Raw genomic sequence first — 16,840 nt, 5'->3', positions numbered from 1 at the left:
TAATATTTACCTTGCAGAGTAACAGAACATAGTTCTCACTCAATGCTAAAATTGACTATATTTATTTGCTAGTGTTTAAGCAGTTTTTTGAAATGGGTGAGTCCACAGTTTATTTTAGTTTTTGGATATGTTCATATTCTCTAAAAACAAAACAAAAAGGAGCCAATTTATTAGCTAGACAAACAAATTACATCCATTCAGGTAAAATCAGGCCCTGAGAATACTTTAACATTAGTAGGAATTCAGTAAAGAAAAACAAACAAAATGAGAAAATGAAAGTCATTCAGGATCTAGTTCTTTAGACTAGGATCTCTTCTTTCAGTTCTTTGTGTACGTTTATGTACATACGTGTATAACACGTGTGTAGATATGTATTGTGTGTATGTATGCTATACAATACATACATACATATATATGTTCCAGTGTTTGGGGTAGAAAAATCTTGCTGTTTATTGAAACCCACCCTTCCTTCTCCCTAAGCAGGCCACGAGGCCTGATTGCCCAAGCCCAGAGTAGCCACTCAATAAATTCCCACAGTGAAATGACAGAGAGCAGCATGTACACTTTTGTGCATGACCCATCATCTCCTGTCTGAGGAGATGAGGTTTGGAAAGAGACTGAAGTAAAATAAGGGAGAAAAGAGTGTCCCTTTAGATTCTTCCTCCTTCTGGCTGAGCAAACTGTGGCTACCCAGGACAGCCTTGGAAGTCACATTTAGAAGACAGCACCTGGATCCCTGGATGACTATCTGGAGTAGAGTCACCACTTCCCTAGACTCCCAGCCTGAATTGCCATGATTAAGAAGAAATCATCTTTTTTTCTTTCTGCTGTTGATGAGGGGTGGAGAGTTCTACTGATACCTACAGCTTAACCTACCCTAGATCATGAATTTATTAAATACTGAGATGATACAAAATAATATTTATCGAAACTAATTATAAGCCAGGCTCAGTGGTACATGCCTGTAATCTCAGCATCTTGGGAGTCTGAGAAAGGAGGATTGTGAATTCAAAGCCCGCCTCAGCAAAAGCGAGGCACTAAGCAACTCAATGAGACCCTATCTCTAAATAAAATACAAAATAGGGCTGGGGATGTTGCTCAGTGGTTGAGTGCCCCTGAGTTCAATCCCTAGTACTAAAAGAAGAGAAAAAAAACTAATTATAAAATATTGCAGGTTTTGTTTTCTGCAGGGCTGAAGAGTGAACTCAAGGACTCATATGTACAGGAAAGCACTCTACTACTGAACTATACCCTTAGCCTCTAATATTGCAAATTTAAACCACCTTTAAAAGGGTGTGGCGAATATAATGATGGGCTTTTATCATTAACATTGAAATCCCTTCGTGTTTCTTCTGCCTCTCCCCTTGGAGGCTACCACTCCCGTGTTTACCTTTTCTTTTCCCTGGCTTTTCTTTAGTATTTAATCATGTATCTCTCTCTCTCTCTCTCTCTCTCTCTCTCTCTCTCTCTCTCTCTGTCTCTCTCTCTCAATATATTTTATTTAGTATCACATGCTTTGAACTTTATGTAAATGGAACCAGAGTGTATGAATCTCTAGGAACTTTCTTCTTTCTTCAGCGATATGTTGCTGAAATTCATCTGTATTGTTGAATGAAGTTTAACTGCTTTTTCCTTGCTGCATAGTATCTAGTTGCTTGTAAAACAAAAATGCATTTGTTCATTCTACTTTTGTTGAACCTTTGTCCTGTATCTCTTTTCTGCTGTTATGAACAGAGTTTCTCTATGCATTTTTAATAGGACTCTTTGTTCTTATGGCAAATGTACAGGCATTTTCTAGGTTTTGTACCCAGAGGTTGGGATTTCTGAATATTTTAGATAGAGGGAGATTGGATTTAATTAGTGCATGCTGTATACGTGTTTGTGAGTATCACATTGAACCCCATTGCTATGTGCAATTGATACATGTTAATAAATATCTTTTAATTTTTAGAAAAGCAGTAATGTGTCTCAGCTGCCAAGAGCATAGTTGGAGAAGGGAGTGATCAATGCTGAATGTTCCATATGAGGGTTGGTAGAGTTCTGGTTATTGGTGCTAATTCTAAGGGTGATGTCACTGGAGTGTTAGAAATGAGGGAACAGGGTCAAAGGAGATGGTAATGGAAGGGCTTAGGTTGCGACAGAGAGGGTAGATGAAGCCAGAATTCTGCCTGGCGATGCCCCTGCTCTGACAGCTCCGCCCCCATCCTTACCCAAGTCCTTTGACTCAGTGGTCATTGCTAACACATAGTGAAGAGTGTGGATCCAGCTTTTTGAGTCCAGGCCTACTCAAGACTAGGATGCTTTCCTGGCTCTTCTATTTTGTTTCCAATTGGATCTCTGAAAAACAATAGAACCCTATATTAGAGCTTGTTTTTTATTGCTTTTATAATCTTAAGATTTAGAGTGCCCTTTATAGATGAATGTCTACCATGTTTCCTTTAAGTTGCTGAAACAGGGACCTAAACAAAAGATGAAAACTGAAATTGCCCAAGGTCACAAAGCAGCTCGAGGCTGGGCTGTGGCCAGGACCTACCTGCCCTTCTCACTCCCCGCCACCCTGCCTCTGATTCATAGGTGAATTTGCAGGGTACACTGACTCAATACATGTGTTACAGCAAAGGGACTTTTACATGGAAAATCCTGCTCTCAATCATTTTAGGACTTGCTGTTTGATACACCATAACCTTATTTGGAACAGATAGATATTTGAGCTGCTCACATTGTATGTATAGATTTGAGACTTTCATTTAAGTTTCAAGTCAATTCATTTAGAGAGATGTACTGTAAAAGCTGACTCTCACCTTTTGTGTCTTCCCTTTATGCATAGTTTTTGTCTTCTTTCTCCATCTCCCTATGCTTCTTTGGTCCTTCTATCATGGTGGGAAATAAATAATGGATCCACTCTCAGAGGGATAGATGACAGTCACATAATAGTAACAGGCAGGTGACCCTTATTCACAGACTAAACCAGCACATCCTTTCTCTTCAGAATTCATACCAAGTCCTACCCTAACCCTTTCTACCTTTTTCTGTTTTACATACATTCACATATGTAATTTTGCATTAATGATTAAGAAAATCATTAATTTCTAGAAAAAGTCTTCTCTTTTTCTGGGCTCATCCTGTCTTCTTTCCCATATCACTACCAGCTCTTGGAATCCGATATTAATAACCTAGTATATATCCTCCCATATTTTTATTCAAGCTCAAATATTAATCTACAGACACATATGTGCACACACACAAATAGATTTAATGTTCAGTCAGCCTTCTGTACCCATGGGTTCTGCATCGATGGATTCAACCACCTCAGGTAGAAAATATTTTTAAAATTTCCATCTGCACTGTACATATACACACTTTTTTCTTGTCAATAAAATACAGTGTAACAACTATTTACATAGCATTTACATTGTGATAGGCATTATAAGACATCTATATATGATTTAAAGTATACAGGAGAATGTATGTAGGTTACATGCAAATATTACACCATTTTATGTAAAGGAATTGACCATCCATAGAATTTAGTATCTGCAAAGGTCCTGGAGCCAATCCCCCATGGATACTGGGGGAGAGACAACTGTATACATATGTGGATTCATATATGATTACAGCCAGGGTCCTGTTAAGAACCCAAAATACTTTAGGTTTGCAAATGAGTAGGGTTTCCATTTAGTCAGGAGCTTGTAGCACCACTGGGAGGTCTGGAGGAGTGAAGGTCAGGCAAGCCTGGAATAGAGGCAGTTGACTGACAAGTTGTACTCAACCTTGGGGAATCCAGAGTGGCCATGCTGCCACTGCCGGCCTTCTACTGAACCAAAGCTGCAAGGCAGGTCATTTGCAGGCACTCTACTGGAATCAGCTGTGACTCACAATCAAAGCCACTGTCACCATCTCAGTAATGGAGCAGATATGAGATTTGATATAGATTCCAGCATCAAATCATATCAGGGATTCCCTGAAGTTCATCTAGAAGCTGTTGCTTCTCCCTGCTAACCTCAGAGTGTGGTGGCTTCTCTTGCTGCCTTCCAAATAGTGCAGAAGCACTTTTCATTTAGAAACTTGGAACTTATCAGAAAACCAATCTGGGAAGTGCCATTCCAGGCTTCTCCTGAATTACACAGACGAGAATGGCGTAAGGGGAGGACACAAGAAGGACAGTGGTCCAGTTGGTAAGAGGTCTCTAGCGCTACCCACATTTTTTGTCATGTCCTCATCCATCCATATCCTTGGACCCATATTTAGACTAGCAAGCAAGAGCAATGACCTCATATCTCACTAACCTCAAGAGATGCACTCACTTTTCACCAAAAAGGGAAGATACAGAATCCTAAAAGTCAATAAATCCTTCTTAAGTTTTGTTCCTTCTTCACCTGGCTTGATCATAGCCCAACTCTGGTAAACTGTGACTTAAAGAGCTGTAAATTAACAACTCCATCCCTGCTTGTCTACCTTATGCCCTATGGCAAAGACGGGAAAGGGGCACAAGGGATTCATGTATACCAGTAGATAAGTAACTAAGCAAGAAATAAATAAACTCTCATGATCTGAAACTCTGCCCTTTGAAGAATCTGGTGACAAGTGTGTAACATTTTCATCCACTGCGTCTGCCATCCCCCCACCCCCTGCCAGCACCCAGAACTTTATATCTAAAGAGCTCAGCTTTAGTTTCTTCTGGTGCTATGCAGGAAAAGTCCTGGTTTAACATTTGTAAATCTACTCCTATACATTTTTCATATTTTTACTGGAAAAAAAAACTGGGTATTCTTTCAAAGTGTCTGATATTTCCTGTCTTCCTAGTTATGGATCTGGTAACCAAGAAAAAAAAATGCTAGGCTTTAAGGTGACTTGGTTATCTTCTCATCATACATCTGCTCGGATGTGGTCCTTACCAGGCCTTCAGACAAGGAGATGCTAGCCAGACAAGTGATAAGGGACTCTTCTGCTCATCCAGAGGAGCTCAGGATGATGAGGATTTGAGGTCTTCAGGTTGCTCAGAACCAACCTCAGCATTCCTGGGATCCCATCCAGTTGACTTGATCACAGTCCTACTGTGTTCACAGGAGATCTAGACAGGCTTTGAGTTCAACTTGTATGATTCTGCAACTTGCAATATCAAAAATGTCAGCTTTTGGAATCAATGCCACCATAGCTGGAAGAGCTAAGCGGTTCCTTAAGGGAGGTCGAGGAAACTCTTGCTCCACAGTCAAGTCTGGAGCTCAGATAAAAGCACATCTCTCGCTTTTTCCTTTCCAGAAGGGCAAGTCCCCAAAGTTCTGTGCCATTCTTTCCATCATCAGGGATCTCATCTCATCTCTGTTTTTCTGAAACCATTTACAGACCCATGTTCTATATCCATCAGCATTTGTTCAAGGAAATAGAAGCTGCTCTAGATGTCTTCCAAGGAGAAAGGGGAACATGAGGTTTTCACAACCAGGGCAAATACAGGAATATGGAAAAGCCTTGCTACCAACAGAAAGTTCGCTGGCATTCACTGGAAATTGAGGAATCCTTGGGAGTCCCAAGGGACACCTCTACCACCACTGACTCAGTGGCTTAGATTCCCAAAGCAGATGTTTCACAGGAGTTTGTTGGAACCTACATCAAATCTCATATCTGCTCTTTGCCTAGTTATGTGCTTGCAACTGCTTCCATAGAAAAGCAGCCTGATCTCTTCCACATTCCAGATCTTACACTAGTATCCCTTGCTGGAGGGTGTCACTGGAAATAAATTGAGAGCCAGAGGATTCTGGGAAGAGTCAGCTGCCAGCAAGTAGAGATAGGGGATGGGGTTAGATAAATGCTTCAATGGTACAAAATTGACCATGGTACAACATAGCATGGGTCAAACAGGACTGGGTTCACTTTGATTTGCTAGACTGGATTGCACTGAGCATACTTTGCAGCATACTACCCTTCTTACTTAGCAGTCCTTCCCTGAAATCTCCCCAAATCTATTATATATGTACACTAGTTCTTTTTAAATGGATGAGTAATATTCCATGTTGGAATATTACAGTCAGTTCCTGGTCAGGTAGATTTTGATGCATCTGAATGTGTGTGTGTGTGTGTGTGTGTGTGTGTGTGTGAGTGAGTGTGTGTGTGCACGCGCGCCCATATACATCCATACATACATATATACATACTTCTTTTCTGACAATAAAAGAAGAGGTGACTACTGCCAAGAATTCATCCAGACTCTTATTCAGGTTTTTTTGTTTATTTTCATTCAAACTGTTCTTGGCTAGTGGCCTAGCAGACCATGCTTGTTACTTCATGTTTACAAGATGGTTGCCACAGCTCCAGGTACCATGTCAACTTTCAAGGTAGTAACCACGGGGACGAACAGCATAAATCAGAACAGCATAAGTCAGCTCTCCTCTTCGATCTGCATGCTTTTAAGTCAGACGTTAAAAAAAAAAAAATGCTTTCAAATGCTTCCCAATAGAATCTGGTTCAGATCTGAGCTCTAAGGAATGACAACATCCAGAGGTAAAGAAGGAGGAGACACTATTAAATAGAAAGTACTAGAGCAGCCTTTTGACATAAGAGGATGATTAGGAGAGGGTGCTCTCTTGGAATAAATAAGAAGAGAGTGAGGGGCTAGGGATGTGGCTCAAGTAGTAGCGCGCTCGCCTGGCATGCGTGCGGCCCGGGTTCGATCCTCAGCACCACATACAAACAAAGATGTTGTGTCCGCCGAAAGCTAAAAAATAAATATTAAAATTCATTCTCTCTCTCTAAAAAAAAAAGGAGAATCAAAAAGGTAGTAGAAGTTAGCTATATTGAATGGCAGCCAAGACTTTGGAAATAACTGTTGTCAGTAGAGTGATGTGCACAAAATCTATGTTATAGAGGGTCAAAAAGCAAACACAAATCTCTTGTCCTTCCACATATACTGCATACTCTAGCCACTAGATTTAGCCATGGAATACAAAATGACACCAATAATTTTTAGTGCTCTCTATTAAAAATTCTTAAACAAAATATCAGTAACCTCATTTCAGTTCAGAATACACAAGCATGCAGTGGCCTATGACCTACTAGAAGATTAGTTTGGACAAACTTTGGGATAATTTCCTTTTCCATATTTCTATAAAAATAAGCTAATTAGTACTAACATTATCAATATCAACTGGTTTAGAGATCAGTTATTTCAACTGGTTCTTTGTATTTCTGCCTGTATTTAATAGTTATAGACTCCAAAATTGTTGCTGGAAAAAATATATGGATGAAGTGGGTTTTTTTTATTATTTCTGGCGATGTGACCAACTCAATATTATGAAAAAGGTCCCATTCTATTATACCTAATATACTTGGGATTTTAAACCTTCCTCATTTTTAAGTTTTAAAACTTTTTTTAACTATTGATTTTAGATAGCTAATTCATTTAAATTATTTCAAAATCAAAAGAAGACATTGAAAATACTGCCCTCTTTTTGTCTTCTGTGCCCACTGCTCCCTGACCCCTGGGTCACCACCTGTGTTGCTTTCTTATTTACTCTTCCAGCATTTGCATGTGCAAATATAAGTATCTATACATGTGTATATATACATTTACAAATACAGATATTAACAAATATATATATATACACACACATACATATGCATGCACATATACATATATTTATGTGTTGTGTGTGTGTGTGTATAAAATGAATATGTACGTATTTCTGTCTTTACTCCAAGATAAGATTATAAATATTTTTACTCCTTAATGTAAGCTAACTATCCTTCCATGCAGCTTCCTCATTCTTTCATACACTAGCATAACACTGTGTCAGGAAACACATACTCTAGTGTACTTAAATATTCTTTCTGTGGGCACTTGGCTTATTTCCATTATTTGCCATTATAAACAATGCTGCAATGACATTGCACATACTTCATTTTCATGTATACATATATACAGGTATTTCTGTAGGATAAATTCCCAGAAATGGAATTTCTGGGCCATGGATAAAAACATTTGTATCTTTGATGAATACTATCAAAGTACCTGTCTTGGGATTTATAATGTGCACTGCCACCAGCAAATGGATGTGCAAGCCTGTTTTATCCAGACTGGTAACCAGGTGGGTTGCCAACTTTTGCTTTTTTGCCATTAAGATATCTGTAAAATGGTTTTTCCGTGTATTTGTAATTTGCATATCTTTTAGTGGATGAAATTATAAGCATCTTTTCTGTGTTTAGGGGCCATTTGTTATTTTTCCATGAACTCTTTGTCTGTATTTAACAGCTATAGAATCCAAAATTGTTGCCTGAAAAAATATACGAATGAAGTTTTTATTTCTTTTATTTCTGGCAATGTGACCAACTCAATATTATGAAAAAGTTCCCCTTCTATTATACCTAATATACTTAGGATCTTAACTTTCCTTATTTTTAAGTTTTAAAACTTTTTTAACTATTGGTTTTAGATAGCCAATTCATTCAAATTATTTCAAAATCAAAAGATTTTGTTAATTTTTATTTGTTTGTTTCTGGACAACACACACACACACATACACACTCACAAAAGCAGAGATTGTGATGTTTTCTCCAGAGCTCAGATCCCTCATTGAGGAACCCAGGCCTCCCAGCCTGAGTTGGGAGAGGTGTTGCTGATGGCCCACAGCTCGGTCCCTCATCAGCGTTTTCCCCCAGACAAAGAAGTTACCTGGCCCAAGGTTCTTCCTGGGATTATACCCATCTCAGAGACTGTTTCTCATCTGGTGTAAATGCTGGACCTCATGTCTCTGTGTGGACCCAGGTGAGGAGCCATCCCCGCTCTGCACTGCCCACAAACTTGGCAGAGGCTCTGCATGTCCCTGTGGGTCAGCAGCCATTGCCAACTTCACCTCCCACAAGCTTCCTGTCTGTGAATTTCCTCCATAGATTTTTCTGGGAACTGACCTAGTTCAGAAATAAGCCTCTTGTATGTGATATGAGTTACAAAAATTTGTCCCCATCAGCATTTGTGTTTTGACATTCTGCATGTAATTGAGTCTCTGGAGCTCTTCAGTAGCTCCCTTGTGTCCGATCCTGAGGGATAGACCAGGTACTAAGGCGGCAGAGTGAGCTTCAGTGTCTGGGAGCATCCATCTCCTCTCTTTGCTCTTCTTTTTCAAACATTACCTGGTTATTTTAGCATATTTTTCCAAATGAACATTAAAATGAGCATGTCTGATTCTAAAGGAAAAAAATACTATTTATGTTGGAATCATATGTTATCTTAAGAAGAGGTTATGATATTGAGGCTTAAAAACTAAGGACACAGCACATGCAGTTTTACTTTTCTGCCTTTCAGAAGTATTATAAGTGTTCCCATATGTTATTTTATACATTTAAATTTATTCCTCAATGTTTTATCTTTGTCACTATGAATGAAATATTCTTTCATTATGTTGACATATTAAGGCTTTTTTTATTCAAGTATATTAATTTTATATCCAGTGTATTTATCATCAGTAGTGTTCATAGACTATCCTACTCTCTGACTACCCCTTATGGGCACATGGAAGGACATCCTTCCTGGCCCCCCAGGGTTAGATAGGACCCTTTGATGAGTTCTAGTCATGGATTATTAGAGAAGTGATGTCACTTCTGCACCAGAGTGTTCCTATTGGTAAAATATGTTCCCTGGCTTTTTGTCCCTCTTCCAAAAAGATAGGCCATAGTGAAGAATGGTCAACCTATCACCCTGAATCCTGGAGTGAGAAGGTGGCACAGAGCTAGGCCAGTGCATGGTAAGTGGGTAGCACAAGAAAAGATGAAGCCTTTGTCGTTTTGCCTCCAGGTTTTGGAGGTTGATTGTGACTGCATTGGAATCTATCCTGCACCCTGGGGGTGTAACTCAGTGGTAGACCACTTGCCTAATGTGTGCAAGGCCCTGGGTTCCGTACCCAGCACTGAAAAAAAAAAAAAAAAAAATCTGTCCTGCTATCTATGACATTCTCTCTGTAGCAGGTATGTCAGTGTGTTTATCTCAGAGTCTTCTGGTAATTTTTACTTCTTAATATAGTAAGCAGATATCTATACCTCACATGTCTTCTGTTTGCATATATACCTGAAATTTGTTTTAATTAGATATGCAGACACTGAAGTAAGTATCATAAAGGAAGTTTTCCCTAGAAGCAGGAGGCACAGCATACCAGGCAGGGCCACACAGGGAAGCACCAGGGTCTGTCAGGAGGAAGAGGGAGTAAGGGTAAAGCACAGACAAAGCCATTTTAATGGTTTCTGTGGGGGAGGAATGGGCAAGGCAGGATTCGCAGGTTTAGAATCAGCTAGTCTAATAATTTCAGCAGGCTCCAAGGGTAGCACTGTTCAGGTTGTTGGTACCTGGCCCTTGGGTGATTAGAGCCAGGGAATATTGGACAAGAATGGAACAGACCAATGAAGGAGCCCAATTAGGGATTGTGGGCTTTGGATTGATTGTTGCCTATAAAAGTTCACAGGCCTGCAGAGGAGTCTCTTTCTGTCTTTAGGAATTAACTGACCCTGGAGGGGACATTCTCCCTGTCAACAAGACTCCAAGATGTAAAAGCATTATAAAGTTCAGAAAATAAAAGACATGACTAACACATCTTTATTGTAAATTGAACCTTACGCCTTATAAAACTGCTTTCTCCATTTTCATTAATGCTTTGGGAACTGAATCCTCCAGTGTTGGTACAAGAGGATGCTCTCTGTGGTGGTGTTTTTGTCTCTGTCTGGTAGATCTGATAAACCAATGAGCATCACTTTTGGATGTCGCCTTTCTAAGTCACTTTGCTCTAGATGTGTCTCTTATATTTAGCAAAAGTTAGTCTTTCCTTTCTGAGATCATGTGAACATCTTTTTCTTTGAATAGTTATGTTAAGCCTACTTTAATTTATTGCTATTTGTCCTAGTTGTATTATATTCTCTATTTCTATATGTAAATATTTCCAAATAAAGGTGGTAGGGGAAGGATCTCCTGAAAATAGAAGGTAGAATGATGGAGTAGAAGAAGGGGACCAGAAGAGAGGAGTAAGAATAGGAAAGGGAGATATTAGGGAATGAAATTAACCAAATTATATTGTTATATTGTGTGCATGTCCAAATAGGTAGCAACAAATCCCGCTATTGTTTGTAATTATAATGCACCAATAAAAATATTTCAAATGTCTTTCATGTTCTCTTAGCTTTTTATGTAAAAATATTTTCTGCTATTTAGAAAAATTATGTTTATTAATAATGTTTACTTCCTAAAAGTCTACATAATATACTATTTCCTTTTTTAGAGATATTAATTCATTCTCTAGGATATTCTTCAATGAAATGGGTTTGTGTCTTCTTTCTATACCCTCCTCACTCTCTCTCTCCTACAATCCCTTCTTAAATCAGTAGAATATCTTTTCTCCATTTTACTGTTGGCTTTGTACCATTAAACACACTTTCATGTATATTTACTATGTCAACTTTAAACGTTGTCTTTGTATTCCCATGTATTACAGCTGAGACAACTGCAAATGATTCTACTTTCCACCTTTTACCATTTTTATAGACACTGTGAAGTGTCAATGCAGCACCTGGGTGGGCAGGGACTGTGAGTTGTGAGCCCGTGCACTAAGCTGGGCATCTCTCCCCACACAGAGCCTGCGACTAAGGCTGTTAAGAAGGGAATATCTCCCAAGCTACTGCTTTTCCCATGTTAAGGTTAAAATTAATAATAATAATAATAATAGAAAAAAAAACAAAGAAACTTTGGGATTCTGTTTCTTTTTTACTTTATGCTTTATTCCTCCCAAGTAAGAGAAAATCAAGGTAGTTAATTAAAAATAAGAAAAATTACATTTATTGGGGGTTTATTAGGGTTGGAATGGGAGACACCAAATTTGTAGCCTTCAAAATATGCTCCAAGGTTTTAGAATATTGGAGCTCCTTTTATAACTTAGAATGCAAAATGGGGCATTCATTACCTCACTTTGTCAGGAATCATGACTGGTGTGACAAGAGTTTTTAAGAGAAGGATAGGATAGGATCTCAGCCTCTGGCAGGGTGGTGGAGAGTTCACAACTATTACAAAGGCTAGTGAACTTCCTTCCAGAGTCCTGGTCCAGCACAGCCCCCAAGGTCAGCATCTATCTGGGTGGGCATGTGCCTAGTATGTGGCTTAACAAGTCCTCCAGATTCCATTGTAAGTGTCTCAAATCAACGCCATGCCATTTTGATGTTCTTCCTTGCCATTTTCAAAGGGGGATAGGATAGGGTAATTAGGCATATAATGTGTGTGTTTGTGTGTGTGTGTGTGTGTGTGTGTGTGTGAGAGAGAGAGAGAGAGAGAGAGAGAGAGGGAGGGAGGGAGGGAGGGAGGGAGAGGGAGAGGCTATGAGACTAGAGACTAGAAATTCATATATTTCAGGTCATCATTTGTGAGTAAAAAATTCTACTTTCAAAGACTGCAGAAGACAATTACCCCCTTGAAAAATGAGAACTACTGGTGAGAAAGTCATTAGTTAATGCACTAATGGGCACCCTTTCTTGCCATGGTTCTTTTCTACAATGATATCATTATTCATGCATTAATAGTCTTAATAATAATTCTTGTCATTCTAATCCATAGGCAAAAACTGGGACCTGACAGCTGCTCTAAGCGACTATGAGCAACTCCGACAGGTGCACACAGCCAACCTGCCACATGTGTTCAATGAAGGGAGGTGCCCCAAGCAGCCTGAGCGGGAGCTGCCCCAGCCTGGGCACAAGGTGGAGCGGCCCTGCCTGCAGAGGCAGGACGACATTGCCCAAGGTACAGCTGCCTGGAGTGGTGCACCATGGTTTGCAGGTAGATTGGGGTTCCAAAGAATAGCCAGATCATCAGTTCCCTGCTGCAAATAAATTGGACCCTCAGTACATCCTTCCTCTTGGTGGGCTGAAATGTCTTCACAGTGTACATCCAAAGCTGTTACCTCTGCCTCCAAAAGCAGGAATGTGAATCCAATTCCTTTCCTTTGAAAAACAAGTCTTTTAAGAGATTGAAGACTAGCATTCCTCCTAGAGTCCTGATTTTTCCAGACCAAACATCTGTAGTTCTTTCAATTATTTCCCAAGCAGCTTGGTCTTCAACTCTGTTCAACATCATGTTCATTGTTCCCTGTGCTTCAACTTCTCTATTATTCTTTTTTTTTTTTTCATTACAAGAGTAAGATATGCTTATTGTAACAAAGGAAGAATATGGCAATATAAAAGGAAACTTTTTCTTCTAATTCCCAAATCTTACCAGAGTAATAACTACTCATCATCCAGGTCTGCTAGGTATGTTCAAAAGGCAAACACATCAGAGTAAAATGCATATCGTATACTGCAAAGTGCTTATTTCCTGAGCAATAAATCATGAACATATTCTTTTAATAGCTAAATTTTACTCTGTAGTATAATTTTTAGACCTATATAAATGGTCATCCAGGTTTTCATTTGGGTTTTTTTGGTTGTTGTCCATTTTCACCTCTATAAGCAATGTGTAAATAACTAGCTTTATACTTGTAAATCTTATATGCTGGTAAGCTTTTTTTTTTTTTTTTTTTTTTTTTTTTTTTTTTTTTGTGGTGGTGGTGGTGGTGCTGGGGATTGAACCCAGGGCCTGTGTGCTAGGCAAACACTCTACCAACAGAGATGTCTCCTCAGTCCATGCTGGTGTTTTTCTATTTGTAGGTTAGCATTCCAGTGTGGGCAGGCATACAAACATATGTATGTTTTTAGCTTAATAATATTAGGATTTCTTTCTAAAAACATTTAGGCTTGCTTTGTGTGAATTTGAGTGTCTCCCTCATGCTAGCCAGCACTGGAAGTTATTGCTATGATTTTACCTGTGTTTCTGTTCTCAAGGGTGAAAAGTGGTGTCTTATTTTAAGCTTGATCTCAAAATTTGTTTGTTAGTTTGGTTTTCCATTATGCATCCTACCTGTTTGCATATCTAGTCCATTTTTCCTTTGATTGGTTTGCTTTTCCTTATCAACTTGTAGCTTTCTCTTCAATGAAGCCTGCAACACATATGTATTAATATGTGTGTGTCCCACAGGATCACTTGCCTTATGACTTTGTTTACAGAACTCTTTGGCATTCAGAATGTCTACATTATTATATATTCATGGATAGAGAGCTCCTCTCTTGCTTTAGAAAGTCTCCTGGAATATAAAGTCACCACAACGTTGTCCAATAATGTTTGTTTTCAAATTTCATTCTTCAGGTCTTTTCATCAGTTTGAAATTTCTATAAATAATAGCAGAGGATTTTGTTCTGATTTCTTCTGGAATGAGGTTGAATTATTCAAGCATCTTTATTGAACAAAGCATCCTTTATCCACTGAACTGAAATGACAACTATTCCATATATATTAAATTACCAAATATACCAGAATCGGTTCCAGAACTCTGTCCTGTTCACCCATGTGCCTGCCCAGCTTGTTACCTCTGACTTATAGTTTTATATAGTATCACTCTCTGCTAAAGCAAACCTATTTATTTATTTTTCAAAATTTTTCACTATTTTTGCATGTGTTTTCTGCCATATAAACCTTGAATTTGCAAGTGTGATTGAAATTGATTTTGTTTGTTAGGCAGTTTGGTTTTTAAAATAAAATTTTATTTTATTTTAACCTTAAGTCCCAAGCTTTCAATTCTACTAACATTGTAACAAAATGATACAGGTGCATTAAAATAACTTACAAATAATAAGCTAGAGCTTACCTTCAGTATTATATTAGTTAATATTATTATATCATAAATAATATATAATTTTATTCTTTTGAGTGATTATATATCATATATATTTAGATTTTTAATAGATATATCACACCTAAGACAATGGGACAAAATGGATTAAGAATAATTGGCATTTGTGATATTTTTCTCCCATTCCAGAACATTATTATACTTCTTCATGTACTCATTTACTGTTAAGACTAGGTATAGAAAAAGCAACTCATTTTTTACTTATCTTTTATTCAGTCACCTATGTAAATTTTCTTAATATTAACAACGAGTTCCAGGGGATGAATTGGGTTTTCTAGATATATAAAAATCATATCATCTAAAATTATTTTGAATTCTTCTTTAATATTTACCTAATTGGTTCAGTTTTGTCCTCACATGTTAAGGAGACCCTCCGAAATCATTGTAAATGTTGTCTTCATTTCTGTAGTTCAGCTTCATTATCTAAGCTATCTTAGATGGCTCTTTTGACTGCTTACCCTGTTGTCTAAAAAAAATCCACAATTGAGTTAGAAATTATAATATGCATTATCTTTTTTCTCCCTTAATCTTATCCTTTTTTCTGTATTTCTCTTGAGGTTATATGGTTAGATGCATGTTTTTATAAGTGTTAGATCATCTTGCTCTAGTGTTCTTATTTTACCAGTATATAAGTTGACACTTTGTCTCATGTAAAGATTTTATCCTTTAATCGGTTCTTGTTGATATTACACTATTACCCTGGCTTTCCGTTGGTTCATATTTGCCTAGAATGTCATTTTCTAAGTTATTTTCAAACTTTTCTTATCTTTTCATAGTAAATGTAGTTCTTGAAGATTATTTATCATTATATTTTTTGTATTATTCAAGAGTCTTTGTCTTTCAAGTATGGAATTTAATTCACTGAGTTTACCATTAGTTTATTTAGTTTTCAATTTCTTCATATCTGTATTTCTTTACGTTTTATGTTTTATTTGACAAGCTTTTTCATGTGCTTTTCTCTTTTCTATCTTTTGTTTCTTTCTAATTTTTTCTACTTCTCAAAAGTATGCATTCTATTTTTACTTGGATGAACATTACCTCTAATCTACTAAAACCTGTATTTAGGTTTTCTTTTTATGATTTTAAAAAACTTGTTGACGACTATATTTTACCCTGAAAAATACATGTGTATCCATGTGCTCTTACCTTCCCTCTTTCTACCTCCACTTGGCCTTAATCATATTTAGGTTCTTTTTGTTGCCTTTGTATATTTTGTAAAGAAGTAATTAACTTCTTTGTTTGCTCATATTTGCAGTCACATGTCACAAACTGACATTTCGGTGACGACAATCTACACCTACAATGGTGGTCCCATAGTTTATCATGGAGCTGAGAATTTTTCGCCAATCACCTTTGATGTCACAGCCAATGTAATAATAGTGTGTTTGTGGTGATGCTGGTGTAAGCAGATCTATTTCACTGCCAGTCATATTAAAGTATGATGCATTAATTATCATTACCAAGTATTGATATTTGATATTAAATTACATGTTACTTGATAAGGAAGGATAATATGATGGGCTAGGTATGTGGCTCAGCAGTAGAGCATTTGCCTAGCATGGGCAAAACCCATGTTCAGTCCCCAGCACTGCCAAAAAAAAAAAAAAAGAAAGAAAGAAAGAAAAGCATAAAGAATAACAGGTGACTGTTAACGTGTGTTACTGGTTTTTGCTATAGTATCCTTTTTCTCATTATTTTAGAGTGTGATCCTACTTATAAAAATATAGCTTAGTGTGAAACAGTGTGTCGGGTTACACTAGCAACAGCCTCACACTTGTAGTGTTGACCATGTCTCTTGATTGCAGGCGGCCACATCAAGAGAATGTCTTATATCATCGGTGTCTCTTAAAAGCACACTCTATAAAATTTACCCTATGATGCATTCCTCAGAACATATCCTTGTCCTCAAGAGACACATGCCTATTTTCATTTCTCTGTTGCTGAAAGAATATTTCCTCAAAGACTACTTCCAGAGTGTTTTGGCTTAGTGAATCTCCTAAGGCCTTAAGTGCCTGTATACATTTACTTGATAGACTTACATTTTTGTTTAGTGGAATAAAAATTCTCAGTTCAAATTATTTTCCTTGAACTTTTTGCAACCCTTC

At 37.8% G+C, this 16,840-nt stretch overlaps 1 protein-coding gene across 2 annotated transcripts in view; it reads left to right on the top strand.

Moving 5' to 3' along the window:
• Otud7a (OTU deubiquitinase 7A) overlaps positions 1–16,840 on the top strand; it is a 126,994-nt gene that overhangs the window by 32,067 nt on the left and 78,087 nt on the right. For both annotated transcript variants that reach the window (XM_076848875.1, XM_076848874.1), the window contains exon 2: positions 12,572–12,754. In XM_076848875.1, coding sequence (XP_076704990.1) covers positions 12,572–12,754 — 183 coding nt within the window. The remainder of the gene's footprint in view (positions 1–12,571; positions 12,755–16,840) is intronic.

The sequence above is a fragment of the Callospermophilus lateralis genome, chromosome 3 (genome assembly GCF_048772815.1).
Source record: "Callospermophilus lateralis isolate mCalLat2 chromosome 3, mCalLat2.hap1, whole genome shotgun sequence".
NCBI classification, from domain to species: Eukaryota; Metazoa; Chordata; class Mammalia; order Rodentia; family Sciuridae; genus Callospermophilus; species Callospermophilus lateralis.
The sequence above is the reverse complement of the archived record's forward strand: the minus strand, read 5'-3'. Positions and strand labels throughout refer to the sequence as shown.